At 32.8% G+C, this 24,797-nt stretch overlaps 4 protein-coding genes across 5 annotated transcripts; all 4 read left to right on the top strand.

Annotated features, from left to right (window-relative positions):
* The first annotated feature begins 1,493 nt into the window (after positions 1-1,493).
* On the top strand, positions 1,494-3,621 carry LOC111878529 (ribosome production factor 2 homolog). The gene is made up of 6 exons (XM_023875044.3): positions 1,494-1,679; positions 2,068-2,143; positions 2,235-2,438; positions 2,518-2,763; positions 2,852-3,094; positions 3,185-3,621. Exons 2-6 carry the CDS (start codon positions 2,075-2,077, stop codon positions 3,422-3,424), a joined length of 1,002 nt encoding a protein of 333 aa, XP_023730812.1. The 5' UTR covers positions 1,494-1,679; positions 2,068-2,074; the 3' UTR covers positions 3,425-3,621.
* Positions 3,622-7,727: 4,106 nt separating this feature from the next.
* On the top strand, positions 7,728-10,647 carry LOC111878548 (uncharacterized). 2 transcript variants are annotated; one of them, XM_023875068.3, is made up of 10 exons: positions 7,728-8,068; positions 8,589-8,725; positions 8,824-8,997; positions 9,079-9,315; positions 9,419-9,519; positions 9,596-9,668; positions 9,758-9,826; positions 9,912-10,026; positions 10,098-10,216; positions 10,311-10,647. In XM_023875068.3, the coding sequence occupies exons 1-10, from the start codon at positions 7,750-7,752 to the stop codon at positions 10,503-10,505; spliced, it is 1,539 nt and encodes a 512-aa protein (XP_023730836.1). In that variant the 5' UTR covers positions 7,728-7,749; the 3' UTR covers positions 10,506-10,647. The 2 variants fall into 2 exon arrangements, 1 of the variants encoding a protein (XP_023730836.1); XR_006190316.2 differs by having other exon boundaries at positions 7,729-8,068; positions 9,912-10,019; positions 10,092-10,216.
* An 11,695-nt stretch (positions 10,648-22,342) lies between these two features.
* On the top strand, positions 22,343-23,015 carry LOC111878477 (uncharacterized). The gene is made up of 3 exons (XM_052770868.1): positions 22,343-22,415; positions 22,477-22,562; positions 22,620-23,015. The coding sequence occupies exons 1-3, from the start codon at positions 22,343-22,345 to the stop codon at positions 23,013-23,015; spliced, it is 555 nt and encodes a 184-aa protein (XP_052626828.1).
* A 962-nt stretch (positions 23,016-23,977) lies between these two features.
* Positions 23,978-24,642, top strand: LOC111878561 (late embryogenesis abundant protein Lea14-A). The gene is made up of 2 exons (XM_023875080.3): positions 23,978-24,183; positions 24,288-24,642. The coding sequence occupies exons 1-2, from the start codon at positions 23,978-23,980 to the stop codon at positions 24,553-24,555; spliced, it is 474 nt and encodes a 157-aa protein (XP_023730848.1). The 3' UTR covers positions 24,556-24,642.
* The last annotated feature ends 155 nt before the right edge of the window (positions 24,643-24,797 follow it).

Below are 24,797 nucleotides of genomic sequence, written 5' to 3' on the forward strand. Positions count from 1 at the left end.
ATCCATTTAAGTATCGTGTCGTGTCGTGTCAACCTGTCTATTTTCGTGTCAATTTCGTGTCGGGTTTCGGGTTAAGGTTTAAACTTTATAAATATGTTGTGTCATGCCGGGTTGAAACATTTTAAAGGTTGAAAATTAAGAGTCATGGAGGAAGAAAAATGAAAAAGTTAAATGCTGGAGTTGGGAGGCGGAATGGAAAAAAAAAAATTATAGTAGTAAGTTTAGAAAGCAAAATGGAAACAATTAGAGTTAGGAAGCAAATGAGATTTGTAGTGAAGAAGAGTAAAATTAAGTCACTTTGACATTTAAAACACAATTTATTCATATATTTTACATTAAGTGTTATATATCAAAAGATAAATTAAATATCATCCTACTTTTTGTTCCTACATATCATCCTACCCAATGAAATGGTGATATGTGTAACATTTAATGCTTATTATTTAAGTATCGTGTCGTGTCGTGTCAACCTGTCTATTTTCGTGTCAATTTCGTGTCGGGTTTCGGGTTAAGGTTTAAACCTTATAAATATGTTGTGTCATGCCGGGTTGAAACATTTTAAAGGTTGAAAATTAAGAGTCATGGAGGAAGAAAAATGAAAAAGTTAAATGCTGGAGTTGGGAGGCGGAATGGAAAAAAAAAATTATAGTAGTAAGTTTAGAAAGCAAAATGGAAACAATTAGAGTTAGGAAGCAAATGAGATTTGTAGTGAAGAAGAGTAAAATTAAGTCACTTTGACATTTAAAACACAATTTATTCATATATTTTACATTAAGTGTTATATATCAAAAGATAAATTAAATATCATCCTACTTTTTGTTCCTACATATCATCCTACCCAATGAAATGGTGATATGTGTAACATTTAATGCTTATTTAATGAGATTTAATGATATTTTAGGATACTAATATGACACATGTCATCATTTAAATGAGTAGGATGATTAGTAGTATTAAAAGGTAGGAGGATATTTAATTTCTCATATCAAAAACAAAAATATTTAAGGTCAAATTTGAAGAATAAAGACTTCAAAAGTCAAAATTTGACAATAAATATGGGAGGGAGGTAGTAGTAAGTTTAGAAAGCAACACGGAAAGAGTTAGAGTTATGAAGCAAATGAGATAGATAGTAAGAAAGAGTAAAATTAAGTCATTTCGAAATTTTGAAATTTACTTTTAGTTCTTGAATTTTGGCCACTACAAATGTATTATATATATAATTAATTAATTAATTAATCGGGTTATCTTCGAGTTGAAAGTATTGACTATAACCTTACCCGTTTAATTATCGTGTTGTGTCGTGTCAATCCGTGTATATAAACGGGTCGAAATCACTGACCCTAACCTGCTAACTTCGTGTCGGGTTCATACCGAATTGTAGTGTCGTGCCAGATTTTGCCGGATCTAATTTTTAGTATAGAACGGTATTTTAAGATTTTATGGGTTTCAGTTTTCTTTTTCATTTTGTTAACCATATATATACTTATTTCACCAAATCGACCAATATACCCCTTAAGGCCTTTAACCTAAACCTTATACAGCGACACAAAACCTACGCCTCCTGCTTCTCTCGATCGTTGCCTCCTCAAGCAAGCCCTACTCCTGTGAAGACACCGCCGTTAGCCAATCTCCTCCCCTGTGTAGCCACCTGCCGGAGACCGTCGCACCCAACAGCTAAGGTTCGTTTTTGTCCAATTTTTCCTTGCTGTCGAGCCCTCCCTGATGTCGATTTTTTTCCTAGCTTTCACTCTTCCTTCTTTTCACTGGTTTCTGCTAGATTTCTTTGTTGGTTCTATCAATTGATGCATCACAAACTCATAAAAGAGCTGTAAAATAGAAAGTTTTTCTGTTAGATTTTTTTGAATGTGAAATGTGAATAAAATACCGAGGAGTTACATACTCCAATTTTTCTGTTATGTAACAGTTTGCTTGCATATGTGTTTGTGCTTCAATTTTCAATTGAACCTAGATGTTATTCTTAAGATGCTTATATGATAACTGGAACAATTTGAAGGTGTATGTTGCTCTTAACTTATTCCATTCTTTCATGTTTTTACCTTGTCACAGGTATATCATGTTGCGTATAAAAACCCCTAAATCTTTGAGAGCCAAGAGGGAGCTGGAGAAACGGGCTCCAAGACTGGTAATTCTCCAAACTTTTGTTTCTTATCTTTTACTAAAAGAATCAAATAGTTTGTTAATGAAATTTAACACCTAACTATGTATTTATGCAGGTGGAATTTGGGAAAAAGACACTCTTACTACATGGAACAAAAACAAGCAATGTCCTAAATGCTGTATTGACAGAAATCTATCATCTTAAAAAGGACAATGCTGTGAAATACAGCAGAAGAAACGATAACATCAGACCTTTTGAGAGTGGGGGTGAAACTTCACTTGAGTTCTACTCACTCAAAACTGATTGCAGCCTGTTTGTGGTAAGTTTACAATTTAAAATAAAATCTTTTTTTTTTTTTTTCAAACACTTCTTTTATCTTTTATTTTTCCACTTTGCAGTATGGTTCACATTCAAAGAAGAGGCCTGACAATCTTGTGATAGGAAGAACATATGATCACCATATTTATGACCTTGTGGAACTTGGAGTTGAAAATTTCAAAAGCATGGCATCATTTTCATATGACAAAAGAATAGCCCCTTTAATCGGATCAAAACCCTTTTTTGCATTTATTGGAGAAGGATTTGAGAACAATGATGAGCTTAAGCATCTTAAGGAGGTTTTGCTTGACTTGTTCAGAGGACAGGTATGTCTTGTCTTTTTTACTTAATTGCCCTTTCTTTTCTTTATACTCCTATTATGAAACATGTATTTATTTTCATATATTATTGTAGGTTGTGAAGAATCTAAATCTTGCTGGATTAGATCGTGTGTATGTTTGTACAGCAGTTTCTCCTACTAAAGTGTTGTTTACACATTGTGCTTTGAGGCTAAAAAAGTCAGGGAATATTGTTCCTAAGATGGAGTTGGTTGAAGTGGGCCCCTCAATGGATTTGGTAGTTAGAAGACACAGGCGACCTGATGAAAGTTTAAGGAAAGAGGCCATGAAAATTGCTCCTGAGTTAACAAAGAAGAAGGTTGGTTAAATTGTAACCACTTGTGATGAAAACTGCAACAATGTGTGTTTGAAAGTTTATGGTTTGATTTTGTTTGTGTGATAATTTCAGGAGAAGAATGTGAGCAAAGATCCAATCGAGGGCAAAATTGGAAAGATTTATGTTCCAGATCAACAGGTTGGAAGTGCGTCTTTACCCTTTAAGCCAAAGGGGGTGAAAAGGGAGAGGAGGGAAGCTAAGGAGGCCAAAGTGGAAAAGAAGCAAAAAGAGTCTGAAGCAAAAGAAGGGAAAGAAAGCATTAAGCATTCAGAAAAGAAGCGAAAGAAACAGAAAGATGATGATTCAGTTTGATAATGGTTTTTAATTAAGGGTTATGCTTTATATCAACAGTTTTGTGTTTTTTTTTTTTTTGGATGGGATGGTTTTTCATTATATTTAGTCAAAGTTTTGTTGTTGATTATGCATTTATGCTATATCTTTTGGTTTTCACTAGATGAAATGATTTGTCAGTTTTGCTGTTTTGCTAATGGATGGTTAATTTCGTATAAGTTGAATGTTACAAAAATCAGATGAACAAAATGACATCAAAATCATAAACTAACAACACTTGAGTATGAATCATTTCACCAATTTGACAAACTCCGTGGAATCACATGAAACTTGAAGATTTAGGAGATCCTTCTACATTTGCACGCTTCTTTCCAAACTTAACAGAATATTGCAGAAATGTTTCGTCTAAATGTTCCCATATTGGTCCAAGGTGGTTGTGTCATTCTCCTCGTTGTCAATTGTGGTCTGTTTTTGTTTTCTTCTATCTTGCTAGTTTTTGTTAGATTGTTCTTCTGAAGTAGTTTGGGACTCCTTTCGTCTCCTATCCCTTTTATGTGCATTATTGTTGGCAACAATTTCAAATTGTGGTTTTCAGTATACGGTCTTTTTGATAACCTTGTTGTTGGTCGTTTCATTGCGTTTTGTATTGCTCATGAAGATTATTTGTTTTCTTTGTGAATGCATATCTCAATATTGTTAGATGGATGATGTCGATGTTGCTATGTGGTCTTCCGAATACGTGGTAGCACATAGGTGGTTTTCTTGTCTAATGCACAATCTGGAAGGCAAACTGCAAGAGCTAGACAAATAATATGTTAAAAAGCGATACCGAGGGATGGACCCCGATATTGCTCTCCGATGCCTAAGTCAGATGTCGATTAGGAACGTAGTAAAGTTGTTAGTGATGAGAAAGTTCTCCCCTTTTTCTAAGGTGATGCACAGTTTTTATAGGCGTTTGAGGGTGCATCTGTCCATGGTTCTACCGGGTTTCTTGCATGGTCCGGGTAAAGACAGCTATATGGCATGTACATTGTTATACTTGTTTATTATAAAGATTTGTATATTTACACTTTTCTTGGGATATGCTTAAATTTTTTTGTAGGTTTTTACCCGTTGTGTGTTGTAGATCATACATTTCATGTGGGAAGTAGCTCAGTCTCGATATAGTGTGATCATGCTATTGCGATATCATGTCATTCGAACATCCATGAATTAGTTAATATGATTTAGATATATTATTGGGTTGATGTGTTTCAGACCACCTACCAAACACAAACAATGCACCATCTTCCCCCTCTATCTGAATGAGAAATACCAGACCTTTTGATGATTGTTTTGTGCCTATGTAATTGCAATTAATTATGTGAATCCGGAATGATATTCCAAAAAACAAACAAACATTACATATTACATAGATTAACTAATAAGTGTTACATAAACTTAGTTGATAAACATAAAGCTTACAACATGTACACAACAATACCAAAAAAGAAAATCCAACTACAAATTAACACTATTTTCAAGTGCAAATTTTTGGTTTCAAGCTTCTTCTTCGATCGACTAAGTTACAAATTATCAATGAATTATTGCCTTTTGCTTTGTCAACCCAACAAATAAACCCAAACTATGGTCCCTAAAAATTTAATATCAAACACACGACGTATATTGTTTAAATTATTATTAATTCAAAGTAAAAATAATGAAATGAGAACCCATATACCTCTTTAGGACAAACGTAAAATAGCCATCCAGGGCTATTGCTAGTCATTGATGTCCTTATAATACTTTGAGCGCCACAATTGTATATTTGATTTATGAAAAATGAATTTTTAGTAATAGATTTAACAAGGTATCGAGTTTGGACACTTGAATTCAATTATATAATGGCATTTGTAGAGGGTACTATGGTCTCGTAGGTTGTATTATGTGTAGTCGTTCCGAACAGTAAACTTGTAATAGATTCCTAACACACGGAGTCAATTATACATATTTCGGAGCACATCCCGGACGTACATTTTGGACCCTCATTCCGGACATTACATTTCACCTTTAATATGCAGCTAATTATATTTATAATCGATTTTTGGAGTGATTAATGATAGATATTATTATTGCCCTAATATTTGTTAGATGTTACAAAGATAGAAAAAACATAATTTTTAACTACCATAACCTTATTAAACATAAAAATAACAAAATACATAATTTAAAAATACAAGACATCTTTTAAAATATCTCAAGCATGCCCGTATGGAAAATCAACCCTGTTATTTTTGTATCTGTATTCCACCCTTGCCAGCTGTAAAATTACTTGTTCATCTTCATCCATTTATTCGTTGTTAAGCTTGTGATAAAATTTTATAAAATTCTTCATCTTTGACAATATGTCTACAAACTTAGCATTCACTTCTTCTTCAGTTCGATATTGTGGAACATCTAACTCAAAGTGAAACAATTTTTTCAAACGTTCCCATCACGATCCGTACATTAGATGTAGTAGCATGAGGAAAACCATATTATCCTCAATTATTACCCATTACAGAACGAGCGTGATCTCTTCCTGTATAGTCCACGACTGGGGTTGATTTACTATCATTCCAGACTTCTAAAAGTTTTATAATTATGGAGTTCTAAAGGTTTTACAATTCTAGTCTCTTATTTATAATGGTTGATGTTGGATTCCGAACTGACATTCTGAAAGTCATATCAATCATTCATCTATAGTCAAATCAGTTATATATGTCATATATTCCTGACGAATATGAGTCACGGACGCTTATTCCGGACACGCATTTCAAACATCTCATTTCGGAGACATAGATTCCAGACACTTATTCCAGACATGGCATTTCGGACTATTAATATGTACCTACCTTGCATCGTAAACATATAAATAATTTGAGAATGAGTTCATTGAGTTTGATGTTTGGCATTGTTCAGATATTAACCCGTTTTCGGAAGGCCTAGATTTCTCACCACAGGATAAAATGTCTGATGACATTTTCCAAGCTATGAAGGCTGCTGAACAAGCAAGCGAAAGGGATTCTAAAACAAGCCAGACACTAGATCAATGTGCAAACGATCTAGTGGAACTCATAAACGAAAAAATGGGTTGCTGAAGTTATGAAAAAGGTTATAGAAACTAAGAAGTGGATTCAACATGCAAATGCAAAGATTGATAAGCTTCATGCAGAACGAGACCGTCTAACATATGTTGTTAGAATTAGATGAGATTTTATTGACGCATAACGCGGTAATGGGATTTCCAGTATCACCATTTGTTGTTTCGCACGTTGATAGTCATGAATGAACTTTAATGCAGTCGTATCAACAAGACATCGTTGTCCTTCTTCAAGACGAAGTATATCATATTCTATTGGCAACTCATCCTCATTGATCGAGTCACTGAATGTTGGAGACTGAATATATTTAAATATATTAACATACACATTAAAAACATGGACTTACATAAACATATCCAACAATAAAACCAACATGCTGAAACCTAACCATAAAAATATAATGGTATTGCAACTAGTTTATAATAATTGGTTTGTCTGAACTTGCTCCGGTTCCATCTTTTAGAATTTTATCTGCTTTCAATTTAAGCTTTAAAAACATTTCTGATTTCTTTCTTAATTTTATAGGTGTCTTTGCTAGTTTATTTATTTATTTTATAATTTCTAAATCGGCATCCTGGTTTGTTATCTGCAAAAACAAAATTTCAATAACATTTTAATGCATATTACCATAAAAACCAACCATTTTAACAAAATTATAATCATTTTTGCCTTTATTGAATGTAATTTTGAAAGCTCCTGTAAATGGAATAAATCTTTTTCGTCTGCAAAACCTATTTTTTTAACATCCATGAAAACTCGTCTTTGGACTAATAGAGGTTATTAAACAATGTCAGCCACAAAAAAAACAATAATCAATTATCATTACGACTTCTCATCCCAGAACATCATTCTAGGCCAAGTTCTTCGTATTCCAGAACATCATTTCAGATCAAGATCTTTGTATTCCGGACCTAAAGAACCTTTCCAGATTTTCTAGAAACATAGTTCCGGACTAAAAAGACGGTTCTAAACACACTATAAGATACTTACATGCACCACATGCATGTACAACAAAAAAACATACAAATATTGGATATTTCAGACTCCTTCTGCGTATTCCGGAGTGTTCATCGCATTTCAGAATAGGTATATTTGTTACAAAAAAAAAATTATTATCATTAAAATAACATTAAAAAGAGGTTAGTTTCCTTAATTATTAAAAAAAAAAAACTCAGGAATTATCTATAACAAATAATCACGTGGATCGCGGCACCTCGTAACAACATGATGCGATCACTATACTTCACCGTACAACTCTTCCTTCGTTACCCTCCTCCGTCTCTACCAACGCCAACGACTTCCCCCAAACGAACGCTCTACTTCCGGTCCCTCCGCAGATCGATTTCAGCCGTCACCGCCACCGCCACCGCCACCATGGACCAAAACTTAATAAAAAAGTCTTCATCGCCGGCGGAACACATCGCGGGACCATGGTACTCCGTCCCGGAACTCCGTCTTCGCGACCATCACTTCACTGTCCCACTCGATTATTCTCTATCTCAATCCCCTAAAATCTCGGTTTTTGCTCGGGAGGCCGTTTCCGGTAAATCATTAACTTCCACTTTCATTCCGGAATTATTTTGTACAAATTATGAGTCCTGGTTACCACTGAATCATTATACTCATCACTTCAATGCCAAGACTTTTTCGGTCAAAGGCAATTCATTGCAATGCAAAGTGATGTGGACTCTTCTGACTAATTTAATATCAACATTGCTGGATATCGAGTTTGTTATATCAAATTATTTAGATTCACTGTCATCTAGACTATTATGTTGAAAATTAACCCGTTTGATCGCAAGATGGATGGGCCGATTTTCTATTTTGAAATTAAGAAAGTACTTCTTCTTTCGTATTATCATACTTCTGTTCCCATGATTTGGATCAAGATCTGATGAAAACTACACAGATAAAGGGACTTATTAAGGTACAATCATTGAAGAAATTGAAGAGGCTTATTAAGATACAAAATAAAATTGAACTAATTTACGAGTGACAATAAACTCAAAAGTTTATACATAAAAAACTTGTTGAATATGGAGTTTGATTTTCATGTTGTGCAGTTGGAAAGGAAGATCAAGCTCTGCCATACCTGTTATACCTACAAGGTGGACCTGGTTTTGAGTCACCAAGGCCAACTGAGTCAAGTGGGTGGTTGAATAAAGCATGCGAAGAACATCGCGTTATTCTTTTGGATCAGGCATATTTCCATTTTTACCCTTTCCCTGTTCTTTTATTAACCATTACTATATTTTTGCATCTATCACTTTTTCATCTTTTGATTTTCTAAAATTGCAGAGAGGAACAGGGTTGTCAACTCCTCTAACAACATCATCAATGCTACAATTCAAATCTCCACAAGAATTGGTTGATTACTTGAAGTATTTTCGAGCAGATAATATTGTGAATGATGCTGAATTTATTAGAAAACATCTTGTTCCTGATGCTGCTCCTTGGAAGCTCTTGGGCCAGGTATGAAAAAGACGAAAATACCCTTTTTATTAACAGGTTATATTAGCAAATGACACCTCACCTCTTTTGTTTTGTTAATAGAGTTTTGGTGGTTTTTGTGGAGTGACATATCTAAGTTTTGCACCACAAGGGCTAAAACAAGTCTTTTTGACTGGTGGGATTCCACCAATTAAAGATGGATGCACAGCTGAAACTGTGTATAGAGCTTGTATTGACCCTATTGTCCTCCAAAATGAAAAATATTACAAAAGATACCCTCAGGATATTCAGATCATTCGTGATGTTGTAATCCATTTGGCAGAGTCCGAAGGAGGCGGGGTAAGGGTATTTTCGTAAATAAATAAAAAAAAAACTTCGAATCTTGATTATCTAAAAAATATAACTAATCTCTTTTCACCTTCACTGTGTGTTATTATAATAGGTTCCTCTTCCATCTGGTGGTGTATTAACCCCGCGGGGCCTACAACTCCTTGGCCTTACTGGCTTAGGTGCTAGCACAGGCTTCGAGCGTTTGCACTACTTGTATGTTTGACTATTAATCAAATATCTAAAAGACTAAAATACCCCTGTCATATTATTGTTTTTGTTTTATTTATAGGTTTGAAAGAGTGTGGGATCCGGTAATAGTTCCAGGGTCAAAGAAGCAAATAAGCTATTACTTCTTAAATTCTGTAAGAATTTTTTTTCCTCTTTTACATATTATATGTATAATGACAGAATTGCCCCTGCGAAAACCTTAACATCACTTTATACAATACAGTTTGAAAGGTGGCTATCTTTCGATACAAATCCACTATACGCCCTTTTGCATGAATCCATATATTGTCAGGTAATCTACTCTTTTCAATTTCATCATAAAATAAACTCAAAAAATAAATAAAATTTAATCTTATTTATTGTAACTAACTTAAAAGGGAGCTGCATCACAATGGGCTGCTCACAGAGTAAGACTTGAACATGAAAGTAAACTTGATGCAGTAAAAGCCGCTAAAGAAAACCGCCCTGTTTTGCTCACAGGAGAGGTAAATTTTCCGATTAAATTTTTATATTAAAAAAAATGAAAATGTTTTATTTATATTTAAAAAAAAATGCAGATGGTGTTCCATGGATGTTTGATGAAATTCATGCATTGAGGCCATTTAAGGAAGCAGCAAATTTGTTGGCTGAGAAAAAAGATTGGCCTCCTTTATATAACAAAACAGCATTGAATAATAACAAGGTGTGTTTTAATTGTATAATAATGTTTACTTAAAAAAATATAATGAACATATTTTTAATCGTTTAATTTAAAAAAAAAAAAAAAAAAAAAATAGGTGCCAGTTGCTGCTGCGGTTTATTATGAAGATATGTTTGTTAATTTTAATGTGGCAATGGAAACGAGTAAAGAGATAGGGGGAATAAGGTTATGGGTAACTAATGAATACATGCACTCTGGTCTTCGTGATGGAGCAACTCATGTTTTGGATCATTTGATGGGTTTGTTAAATGGCAAGAAGCCACTTTTTTGACATTGTGACTATATTTAAAAGTTAAATAGTTTGTTTTTTTTTTTATTTTATTTTTTATGTTTGAAGATTTATATTGTTATAGTTTTATGTTTGATAGTTCTGGTGGTGTTTTGTTAATGCTACGTGAGTTAGTTTTTGGATTTGGAGCATTTTATTTAGTTTTTGGGTTTATATTAACTTTTTGGATATACTAATTTAAATATTAAACAACTTTATGTTTACAATATTTTAAACTTTAATATATTTTTATTCTCATATCCAAAAATCTTCGTGATAGAGCAAATTTAATATTAGTTTCTAGATTCATTTTATATAAATTTTCAAGTGTTTACTAGTAAATCTGGATTGTGTTGGTTTATCGTATGAAATTTATGGAAAATAAATTTAAAAAATACATAAAAATGTTGTCAATTTAAATAAATTTAGAAATTACTTTCGACATGTCGAAAAAGTTACTAGTCTTTCTAAAATAAAAATCAATTACTTTTTGTCAAAGACATGGCGTCACCAAAAGTAATAATCAATTTTTTATTTTATGTCAATGACAAAATAGTGTCGTATGGCTTGCAACACTGTGTCTACGTGTGTTATTCTATTAGTTTTTTTTAATTATTTTTTTTATCATGTGTTATTTATTCTATTTGGTCCAACTTACTACATAAGTTTCAATTTAATTGATTTTGGGTTGTGTGATTCGATTAACAAAATAAACTAGTAAAGTTTCGATTCAAGATTTTTTTCATGGATAAAACGGATATGTGATAAACCAAAATACCCATAATTTGTACCATTATTTTAAGAGATGTTAAATATCCTCCTACAAAATCTTTATATTTTTCTTCATATTCACTAATGAGAAAAAAGAATTAATGGATTATACTTGATATTGATTAGTGTGACATCCCCATTTTTACGGCAAGAAAAGACCGGTTTTGTTTATGCTTTATAAAAATCAAAGTACATCTTTTAATAAAAATGTTGCGGAATTTGTTCCCAGTAAAACATGATAAATACGTTTTCAAATCATATCCGAAGAAAAGTATTTTTATTCATTTTAAAACATTTGGGATGTCATCGTCAATACAGAAACATAAGCATAAACAGAACTTACAATCATTATCACTAGTGATTTATATCTCCTTAATCTCTCAGTATAATATGATTTCATATCAACACCTGTGATATAAATAAATTGAGTGGGTCAGGTTGGGAAACCTGGTGAGTACATAGGGTTTTCAACCCACAATAAATAAGTTTATTAACTTTATCAAACCAAACAAACTCGATTACCCGTTCCCGTTATCCTCACTTTACGTCCCTACAACATCTAACACAAGGGACATAGTCTAAGGACTTTCATTGGGATGGACACTACTGCTAAGGGGATTCCTCAGCAATAAATGTCCTTAAGGCAACCATGTGGGGGATGGAGTACACCTGGTGAGCACACAGTTCAAATAAACACCTACATGTTGCGAACCTGCTAGCGTTCCACTGGACTGTCTAGAATAGTCCGTGGTTGTCATCTATACTCCGCTAGATGACTGGATCATCAATAACATCTATAACGAGGCATCTCATTATTTTATTTTGTCACACGACAACTATTACATCTACCCATGTTTTACCCAACACATTTTGTAGATATAAAATACACATACAGTTTATATCATTTTTAAAAAAATGTATAAAATCGTTCATCCAGCATAGATAGCAAATATACAAATAATATGCACACATAACACATAATTTATATAAAATATTTCATATCTATGTGTAAGCTGAAAATAACGATGCATTCACTTGAAAAGGTGGTGATTCCGAACTCAGACAGCGCTTCACTTCTTGAAAAAAAAAAATTTCCTTCGACGAAACCTAGTATTATTACCACTAGAGTTTAGTCTATTATTCGCCAAGACTAATTAATAGTCTAGTTATTATTACTATTATATAAGCGTTAAATAATACTTATATAACCCATAATAATAGCCCAATTACTTATTATATGTTTTTAATAACGTTACTATAATTAAATAAAAGTTATATTAAAAATAGCGTAGGCGTAGCTTGGAGCAGCGTTCCCGAGCCGAAAAGCTCGTCTTCTCGGAGCCTTCGAGCACTCCGGGGCTTCAGCCTCGTGCTAGGAAGGTTCCCTAGGCTTTTCGGGAGGTTTCGGGGCTAGAGAGAGGTTCTAGAGAAAGAGTAAAAAGAAGAAAGAATGAGAAATGTGTGAAGAAAATGAGGGTGAGAGAGGTTCTATTTATAGGGTGAAAATGGCTGAACTTGGTGCCACATGTCACCATCTAGTGGCAAGACTTGGGGAGAAACAATGACCAAGATTGTGCCACATCACTCATTTTCACACAACCCACTTCCGACTTCTAAAATCCGTAACTTTCACATACGGCCTCCGTTTTTTACGTTCTTTATATCCACGCGTAGGTAAAAATAATATCTACAACTTTCATTTTGACTCCGTCGGCTAATTCTCGACCAATCTTAAACTTAACAGTACGAGGAGATTATACTGTTAAATGTCCGCGTAAAATTCATAACTTCTACATACGAACTCTGTTTTCGTCCGTCTTTTTACCGTTGAGTTCCTATTAATGAGATCTTCAATTCTCATTTAGGTCGCGTAGGCCAAACACCGCTCGATCTAAAATTCGAGTTTCGAGCCGTGTACTACTAAGCCAAATCTTAGAAAATTCATAACTTCCTCATACGAAGTCAGATTTGGGCGTTCTTTTTATGGACGCTCCCAGGTTAACATATTCTACGACTTTTGTTTAGATTACTAAGGCCAAAAAATCCTCTATCGTAAATTTACTATTTATGTCTCCCGGTGTCGTGTTGGTTTTGTCGTAAAACTTCGACGAGCCATAACTTCTTCGTTATAACTCGGATTTTAGCGTTCTTTATATGTACGAAATCCATGAGAAATATTCTACATCTTGGTTAAGATTATTTATTATAAATAATATTTTTTCGAAAAGTCATTTTCAACCCCTATTATCTCTAAATTGATTATCCATGATCTACAGACGTTACAATTAGGTAGGAGGATGAAATAGAGGATAAAATATGAATCAATTTAATTTTCTTTATTTTAATATTAGAAACAGTGAATCACATCTCTCTAATGTTAGAAAATTCGCAATGTAAAACTCGACACCTACATTTAGAACTTACGTAATCTTTTAACATCAAATAACTTAGATAGTAAATTCTATACTCCATAGGTCCTTTGACACTAATGACTTGCAAAATAAATTCCATAAATATAAAAATATTAATTTAACTGCTTTAAACAATCTATTCTAGACCAAACTTATTTAATTATTTTGGTGGGACCTATATATACATTTATTATTTCTAGCATATTAAAAAAACTTAATCAAAAGCTATGGGAGATCATTTGTACACAATAATTTTTTTCCATACATAACAATTGATACTTTAAAATGTTATACTATACAACTCTATAATGCCTAAATTGTTGTGTATAACAAAAAACTATTATGTACGAATCATTTCCCTTTTATTTTGTTGAGGTGACATTAAAAAGTTTTGCTTTTATGGATGTTCTAAAGTCATTATTAATCATTTAAGAGATTCGAATTATCTATAAACCAAATAATCCGAACAAAATAACCCATATTTTATGTGGTTTGGATGGGTCTCTTGTTTTTGTTTTTTTGTTTTTTGTTTTTTGTTTTGTTTGTTTGTTTTTTTCCTAGACACTCTTATTTGTTATTACTATCTGGTGAATACACATCCGTTGTAGCCACAAGTACCATAATGACAACCCTCCTCGTCGCGGCCGTTTGTTTGTTCGAAGTGAAAATGATTGAAGTTTGTGGACCACTTCTGCAACCCTCTATAGCAGAAGATGGGGACCAAACAGCTGCAACATGTAATGAAAAGTCTGTTTGTTTTTTAACCTCTGCAGACTGCTGCAATAAGTTAAAGTAAGACGTGAAGATGTTTGAAGCAGATGGTCAAGTGTTGCGCCACGCAGCACACGCACAACAGTTTTTAATTCAGAAGTCTTCAGAAAAACAAATAGTTACGAATGATCAAGTGATGCGCGTGTGTTACGTGACGCAACAATAAGTGGTTAAACGTGGTTTTTTAGAAAAAAACAAACAGGACCTTAGAGAGTATTAATTTTCTTTTAGAGATAGACTTGTCCTTTCTAAAAGTTTATGTTTCTTTTAATGTGTGCATTCATGATATGAAATGAAGCGGTTACCATTTGGTAGTGAATATTTTCTTTCACCAAAAGGTTTTTAAGATCAAACATCAAAATCAAATACGTACGCATCATTAATTAGTTCCAGTCAAACCTTCTTGCTGCTAACCACATGTTATTAGTAGAAAACAACTTTCTAAATAACATCAATGCTCACCTTAACATAAATATGTTATTTTGTTTACAATGAAAATGAGCTTTATTTATAAACAACAACAGCGATGAGTTTCAAAACTCCGACCCATACACACACCTCCTCCGGCGAATCCTTGAGCCTTGCACGTGGTTTCACATACTTCATCTGTATGGCAACGTACGGATACACAAACAAGTCCACCGTTTTCCAGCAAGGACACTGCCCAAGTCATGATAAAAAAAAATGTATATATAATCAAAATCATGTTCTTATTTGGATAAAAAAAAAATTCCAAAATTATTTTTGAACTATTTCACAAAATGTGATTTTTAAACAATTTAAATATATCAAGCTTTGAATTTAGATGCTTTTTTTTTTTTTAAATTTGGTTTTGAACTTATGACTACAATGAAAATTATAAAAGAATATAGGTTTTACAATATGAATGCATATCTTAAAATAAATTTTATTTAGCGCCCTTGTGTTTTAGCTAGAAATGGATGGGAAATATATTTTACCGGATGCTTTGGTATGCATGATGTTGATTGCAACAAGAAGACCGAAAACAAACATGAATTTGGTGTTCATGTCTTTGTATTTTAAATCTTTTGTTGAAGAATTGTGTTTGAGCTACCTACAATAGGAGATCATTTATATACATGAGCATTTTTTTTCTTTTCTTTAAATAACCATTAAATACCGTTTACTTTACCATTCTATTTGGTAGTAGTTGTATTGCTATTTTTGGTTTTACCATTAATTTCATTTTACTCCCTTCATCTAGTTCAAAAAGGGTGGCGAAATAAAGAAGAAGACGATGTTCACCACACAACACCACAAGCCAAGTCAACTCAATGCAGAACTAAGTGAGACCAAACCTCATAGTCTAAGAGAGCTAATTAAGGTTTAAATCTTTCAACCACTTCTTAGATTAAGATCTACTTATATTATTATTTTCTACTTGTTTATTGTTTGAAAGATTTTGATTATAGTATATGATTAAATTGTAACATTTGCGGAAAACATAAATTAACATGTGTAAATAGAGCATTTACATATGTTTTATCAAGTGCCAACGTGTGATATTAATTTTCAAATCTACATTTTCTTTCTATAAAAGAAGGAAGGATTACAAGATGCTTAATGATTCTAGTGATGACTGATGAATGTTTTTTGCTTCATATACAAGCAAAGTTGGTTGTTATAATTATTATAGGATGAATGTATAATTAAGATGTAAGTTCAGATAGGAATTTCAAAATTTTAGTGGCCAAGGTAGAAAAAGAAAAGTTAAAAGGTAGAAATTGATATTTATATGATTATGCAGGGTGCATTTGGAACTTAGCCACTGCACAACAAGAGTATTTAAGTATTTGGCAACAAATAATTAAATGTACAACCGTATAGTGCCAACTTCATCATGCACTAAAAAATACGCGACATATAATATAGAGCTATTGATATTGATTTTTAGTTAAACGGTAAGAAGTGACTTTTTCAAATAAAAGATAATGGTTTCAAGTAGGGTCGGTCCAAACGTATATGGGGCCTGGGGCGAAAAGAAAAAAAAGGGCCCCTCAAAGATAAATATAATAAAGATTAAAAAAAAATATCATTTATTCTTCGGTATAGACGGGTTCAATTAGCAATAACAAGCAAACAAAATTGTTTATATTTTGAGTTAATTTGAGTTTGAACCAACTTTACGCCTAAAATGTAATCATATATAAACTAAATTTTAATATTAAAATAATATCTTTACTTTCATTTATAAAGTTATGTCTTTAACTTTTAACATATTATACTTTATTTAATAATTTTAAAATATTGTTGTATGTAAATAATTATCATTTAATGCTATAACTTTTGAACAATTTGTATAAAATACCTAAATTGTTAATTTAAATATAACATTGCATGATCAACTTAAATATAAATTTTAATTCAACTTAAACAACGCAAAAAATATTTTATAAATAGTTAAAAGTGACAAATTGTAGTGTCTTTCTAATAATGATTATAAGTTGGTTAATAAAGTTAAATAAATACCAAACCTAAATCATAATCATAAATAAAATAAATTTTAATATTAAAGTAATATCTTTACTTCTACTTATAAAGTTATATCTTTAATTTTTAACATATTATACTTAATTTATTAGATTTATTATGTTGTTATATGTAAACCATTATTAGTTTAAAACTACAACTTTTGAACAGTTTGGATAAAATACTTAAATTGTTAATTTAAATATAACATTACATAGTCAACTTAAATATAAATTTCAATTTCACTTAAAAAACTCAAATAATATTTTGTGAATAGTTAAAAGTGATAAAATATAGTGTTAAATACAAAAACTAAATTGTAATCTCAATTTAACTAAAATATTTCCTAAATATATTTTTATAATCATTTAAAATTTCAAATTAGTAGCTTAAAATAACTTACAATAACAATAGTTAAAACTAACTTTATATAAACGATTATATTGTTACCTTTGAAAACAAATTTTTTTTGATACTTTAAATAATTACAATGATAGAAATTAAAACATTAAACAAATACATTTTAAATAATTAATTAACAATAACAAATAACATTAAACCATATATTATTTTTATTTTCATTTATGAGTAACCCGCAGGTAGTGATCATTCAAACGATTGAAATTATGTAGTTTTAATAGATGTGTATATTATAATATACTTCAAAATAATCAATATATTATATCAATTTCGTATACGAATTATTATATCAAATTTAACAACATTATTGTTTTTTAAGAAAACATATGTTTATAAAAATTTCAACTATATAGGTGTTACTGCGCAATGCACGGACATTCGCCTAGTTAATTGTAATAACAAGTATTATTTTTGTACACTATAAGCATCATCTTGTGGCACTCGGACCCCATCAAATTTTAGTTGTATGCTACGAAAGGCTATACATACAACAAGAACCTTCTCTTTAACAACTACAAACTCATCTTCAGAATTTGATGGTCAATTTGAAAACACCAAAATACTTATTAGCTACAAAAAAATGGTCAAAATCGATATACCAAAGAATTATGGAAGACTTTTTTTTTTTTTTTTTTTTTTTCAGGGTGTTAGTTTGTTTGGAAGTGCAAATTTGAGTTGGAAGAAAGAAATCACAAAGAATCTCGTTGTCTACTATTAAGATAGATCTTAATAAAATTAAATGCTCACACATCTTCTTCTTGGAGAAAACTAAGGTACCAACATTCTTTGACCGATTTGTGAATTAGATTATTAATGTAAGTGAGGTACGAGTCACGTATGCGAACACCTCAATAATGATTGTCTAATGTAGAATGCCACATGAGCAAAACCTAAAGAAAACCAATCTTAAATACTGAATATGTACAAAAACAACAAAAACCTATTTATAATAAAAAAACATTAAAAACTAAATGTATATAAACTGAGAACTTAATTTGGAATAATCAGTCATAACTTGGAGTATTTGGTCATAAAAACTGAATATGTACAAAACAACAAATCCTAATAATGACTGCATATTATACATATCCTAATAAACGAAACCTAAAAATGTCACATGTCCTTTATTTAGCTTTGCCTCTTTGATACTTAATTTTTTCTATGATTTCTATCATTTTTCATTTTTTTTGTAACAAATCAACTTCATTTCAACTTTTAAAAATAAAAAATCATATCCTAATAATATTTTTGAAATATATGGTATCTATCTTTTGAAAATTATATTAAATCTCTCAGATTTTAATGAATCATAAGAAATTAAGAATACATTCTCTTAATTACCTTATTATTATTATTATTATTATTATTGTCTATAAAATAATTTTAATCATATGAGGGTCAGCAAAAATTGACCTAACTCGCTAACCCAACCCAAAATTAACGGTCTTGTTTGAAATTTTGAACTAATTTAAGTTAAATATGTCAACCCACTTAACCCATTTAGTAAAATAGGTTGGGTTGAGTAAAAATTATAAACCAGTTTTCAATCCGTCAACCAACTCTAAAACATAAACAAGTAAAAATACATATAAACACGTAAAAATTTGTTTATATATATATATATATATATATATATATATATATATATATATATATATATATATATATATATATATATATTGTAACACCCTGGTTTTCAGGTATTTTCAAATCCCTCATTTGGTTTTAATTTATGTCATTTTGGTCCTTGGATTCAAAGGAAGTAGCCTTGGAAAGCCTTAGAGGCAAGATTATAATTTTAGGGCAGGAGGTGTAGGTTGGGCGTACACATATGTACATTGGGCGTACTCATGTCCAAAGGAAAACCTTACTTTTAGGGTTTGTGGAGTATTTAAGCATCTTTATAGACCATTTACCCCCATATTTTCAGCCTCCAAGTCCTTGAGTCGTTTTTGGTAAACCCTAACCCCATAAGAGTGCATTTTGAGCTAAAAGTGTGTCCTTTGTGTGATTAAGGAAGAAGGAGTTGCATCACGGAGCTTAGAAGTTGAAGCAAGCTTGTGGATCTTGGATCATCATCTTATTGGGAAGCTCTATAAGGTAAAAAATCTTCACCTTGATGCTTTGTTTGCTTGTATCTCATTTTGCTAGCTTTTTGTGCTTCTTCTTGTCTCAAAATCCCCATTTCTATGCATGTTTGGTTTTAAACGATTTGGATTGGCCTTTAAGACCCTAGGAAGGGTGCCAAGCTATAAAAATGATGTTGCTTTAGCTAGTTTGGCTCCATGTTTCTTATAGAAGGTCCTAATGGATTAAGACCTTGCATTAAGGACTTTATGGACGTGCAAAGTCATAAAGTTGGAGACTTTATGACTTTAGAGTACATTTGGACCGTGGATCTGAAATATGGGCATAAGTGTTTAAGCCATTAAGCAGTTAATGAAGATTTAGGGGCTGCAAAGTTACACCCAGTGTAGGTGGGTGTATGCCCTGCGTACTCGGTCAGCCACCCCGTAAGCTGGTCAATGCGAGGTTCCTTGTACACTCAGCGTACCTCCGGAGTACGTCCTACGTACTCGCATGGGTCAGCCCATGTTGAGTTAACTCGGTCGGGTTGACACGGTTGGGTTGACTCAGTGGGTTTATGGACTTTGACCAGCTGACTTTTGAGTTTGACCAAGTTTGACTTTTGAGGGTATTTTGGGTATTATTAGGATTTTGATGGAATGAGTCACTTGGTGGATGTAGGCATTGAGTTCAGAGTTGATATTCGGAGTCGGGCCTTATTAGTTTTATTAAACTTGTGAGGTGAGTTTTCCTCACTGTACTTTCGGGTCGAAGGCACCAAGGTCGACGCATTGATTTGATAACCTGATATTGTTGATATGTTGAGTATGGAATAGATATGCATGCTAGTTTTTATATGCTAGTATGTTAAACCTATAGGATTACCTATGATACTATTTGTTTAACTATTTATGATATTATCTGTTATATGTCGACATATTGTGTGAGATGGATTGAGGTTGTACTGCTCCATGTTGTAGCCAACAAACCATGTAGCATACCAGATATGAGTTGAGGGTCGGGAAGGGCATGTCACACTCATACTGAGGGCTCATGAGCATTACAGATACGAGTTGAGGGTCGGGAAGGGAATGCCAGACTCGTATTGAGGGCGTAATGGTATTTAGTCCGAGGACTGATCAGGATGGGGAGCAAGCCAGACATAAGATGTGGGCTAAGGGCAAGCCAGACTTATGTTGTGGGCTCAGGGGTAATCCAGTCTATTCGTTGTGGACACATTGCATGTTGTTATTATATTTGTGCTATTTGTTTGTGTATTGGTATTTTAGGGGAACTCACTAAACTTTGGACTTACAGTTTTGGATTATGTTTCAGATACATCAGATGATCGTGGGAAGGTAAAGGCTTGATCGTGCACCTCCTCATGTTGTGTTTTGTGATTTTGGAAAAACTCCGATGTTAAAAATGTTTTGAAAACTACAATGTAAACAATTATGCTTTTTGTTTGGTTTGAAAAAGTTTAAATTTTTATGAAATTTTATGGATGTTATATATATTTAATATATTTTTTTTTCGAAATATTAAAATTATTTACTTTTTAAATATAATTGTTGTAATAATAATAATAATAATAATAATAATAATAAATGTATTGAAGGCATGCATATAAGACATTATATACCATCTCGGGGGAATAAATGCTTGAAAAGTCTTCTAGCTTAGACCATGCGGTATGGGCCAAACGAGAAGCAACGGTGATGACGTGGCACGCCTCAACGGCGTCGTGACGGGGGGAACACCGCCCCCCCTATTCGTTTTTGCTCGTCGAGGTTGAATCTCGTGGCCATCGCGACTGGATGTAATGAAAGCAATTTAAACGTTTTCAAACGTTTAAATAATAATAAATGTATTGAAGGCATGCATATAAGACATTATATACCATTTCGGGGGAATAAATGCTTGAAAAGTCTTCTAGCTTAGACCATGCAGTATTGGCCAAACGAGAAGCAACAGTGATGACGTGGCACGCCTCAATGACGTCGTGACGGGGGGAACACCGCCCACTCCCTATTCGTTTTTACTCGTCAAGGTTGAATCTTGTGGCCATCGCGACTGGATGTAATGAATGAAATTTAAACGTTTTCAAACGGTTAAAAAAACTAACTATTAAAAAAACCATTTACCCTATAAATACTACCATTTTATAAAAAATTTCACACACTTTCTCTTCTCCTCTCTACATAGTTTCAATTATCCAAAAAAAATATGGACCCTTTCGACTCGTCCGATGATTCAGATGACGATATTTTCTTTAGGATGATGTATCATTATTACAATACTGACCTGCTACAACCAGACTCAGCCTTGCTACTAACAAGACATGCGATGTTAAACAGAAATCGCGAGGAAGGACACGAACATCTATATCGCGATTACTTTACGGATAATTGTGTATACGAGGTGAAGGACTTCAAAAGAAGATTTTGTTTGAGTAGATATGTGTTCTTACGAATCGCCAACGCCTTGGAAAGCCGGTGTCGCTTCTTTACTATACTTTTATACAAAAGAAATAAAAATGTACTACATGTTTCTTTAATTTTACAACATATGCAATATATTTTTAAACTGTAGTTAATTTATGTTTAGGTACGAATTTTTTCAATTAAGATATGATGCTAGAGGTAGACGAGGGTTTACAACGTTGTAGAAATGTGCTGCGGCCATTCGTTTGATGGCTATAGAGGAGTCACCCGACACCATGGACGACTATATGAGAATGTTCGAAAGAACCGCAAGAGAGAGTTTGTATACATTGTCAAGGGGTGTTGTTGAAACATTTGGAGACGTGTATTTGCGGAAACCTTCGTTGCATGATTTGCAAGAATTGTATGAGGCGCATGAAGAACGCCATGGGTTTCCCGGAATGATCGGAAGCATTGATTGCACATAATGGAAATGGAAAAATTGTCCAATAGCATGGAAAGGGCAATACACAAGTGGTCATCACAGATCACCTTCGTTGGTTTTAGAGCCTGTTGCTTCTCAAGATTTATGGATTTGGCATGCATTTTTTGGGGTTGCAGGTTCTAACAACAACGTCAACGTTCTTGATCAGTCGCCAATATTTGACGATCTTTTGAATGGAAAAGCCCCAGATGCTCCTTTCACAGTGAATGGAAACAAATACAAATATGGGTATTACCTTACAGATGGAATATATCCTTAGTATTCCACATTCGTGAAGGCATTCCGCCACCCGGTTGAAGAACGAGACAATTTTTTTAAGAGAAGACAAGAAGGAGCACGTAAGGATGTGGAACGTGCTTTTGGAGTGCTGAAGGTGAAGTGGCATATAGTCGAACATGCAGCACGACTATTGGATTTAGAAACTCTACGATATATCATGTATGCATGTATCATAATGCATAACATGGTAGTAGAAGATAAAGAGCGAAATATTGCACATTATATCCCAACGGAGCCCAGACACGTTCAGTTTGAACCAGGAACATCAAATTATTTGCATCGCGTTGTTGACATTCATGATACAAATAAACACAAACAACTTCGAGAGAACTTGACAGATTATATCTTCTATGGTAACAATAACGATAACGAATAACGTTGTATTTTTTTTTTGAATTTGGATGTTATTTTTTTTTGGATGTTATGTGTAATTTAATCTCTATGTTAATTTTAATCTTTACAAATTATTATATGGTATTTATATTTTTTAAACATTATGTTTTATTTATTATGTTATATTTAAAAAATATTTGTCTAAATTAAAAAAAGAATTCGAAAAAAATAAAAAATAAATTGTAAAATGGAAAAAAAAAGTTGGTGTCTTAACAAGATACAATATGGTGAATATTTCCCCACTTGATGTTATAACATCATTGATGATGTGGTATGTGATATGACACCTAAATCGTGTTAAATCTAGTTGCCCACATCTAGTGCTCTTAGTGAAAAAGTGTTTGGTATGTGTTGGAGGTTGTGAGGTCTCAAAAAATTCGATTTTTTATTCTCAAGAGCAGCTTGTTATCAACACATGTCCAGTTGGCATGCCGTGTGGCATATATGACCTTCTGAAAAAGTCAAAAAGGACTAAAGTGAATAAATTATTTAGTTTTCTGAGTTTCTCTATTCAAAAATAAAAATTAAGGCTTTAATAAATTTTTTTCCAAAATATTAAGATTTTACTTTAAATTTCCTCCTGATACATATAATATAATTATGTTACTTTGTCGTCCCCTTATTTGTAACAGAAATGCCGTGGATAGAAAACCCACAGTTTTCCCATTCTTATTTTGTTCTTTTTATGATTTCTATAATCTCAAACAATTATTAAGTTAAAATTATGACAAAAAAATAAAAATAAAAATGGCATTAATTTAAAAAGGAAAAAGAGAAAAAGAAAGGAAAACGTCTACACTACAAAAAGTGGCAACACGTGTCATCCGGGTCACGCGGCCCACCCGTGGATATACATGCATATATTACAACCATATTCGTCGTCTCGTCGAAACCAAACGCAATTTTACTTTGTTGTTTTTGAACGTGATAAACATCGTCGGAGAGATGGCTGGATTAATGGATAAAGCGAAGGAATTCGTGGCGGAGAAGGTGGCAAACATGGATAAGCCGGAGGCGACGGTGAAGAACGTCGATCTGAAAGAAGTCAGCTGTCAATGCATAACCTACAAGGCCGACGTCAATGTCTCCAATCCTTACAGCACTTCTATTCCGATCTGCCAGATCTCTTATACCTTCAAAAGCGCCGACAGGTTCCTTACATGATCAATTGATGTATTTCAATTACATAAAATCAAAAAACATTTCAGTTTTCAAATTAATAGGAATATGCATGAAATAACATTGAATTAATCAGGGTGATCGCTGAAGGTTCGATCCCAGACCCTGGGTCGCTAAAAGCCAAAGCGGATACGATGCTAGACGTTGGGGTGAAGGTGCCACATAGCGTGTTAATGAGCTTGATGAGGGACATTGGTGCAGATTGGGACATAGATTATGAACTCAATATTATTCTCACAGTTGATCTTCCGGTCGTCGGTAACCTCAACATTCCGGTGAACAGTAAGGGTGAGATCAAGCTTCCTACGCTGTCCAGTTTAATGGGTGCAGGTGCTACTTCTTAAAATCAACAATGGTAAAATCCATATGATATGATACTTGTATATATGCAAAGGATGATATGTTAAAATAATAATCCTGTTATGATCAAACTGGTTATTGGTTTTGTTTGTAAAGAGGGGTGTTTTAAGGATATATTAAATATATTTTAGAATATTATGATTTTGTTTCTTTAATTTCTTATCCGCTTGCTTTTCTATATAAATGTTGTAAACTCAGCTTGCTATTAGTTGTATTTAGAACCAAT

Source organism: Lactuca sativa, chromosome 4, assembly GCF_002870075.4.
Source record: "Lactuca sativa cultivar Salinas chromosome 4, Lsat_Salinas_v11, whole genome shotgun sequence".
Lineage (NCBI taxonomy): Eukaryota > Viridiplantae > Streptophyta > Magnoliopsida > Asterales > Asteraceae > Lactuca > Lactuca sativa.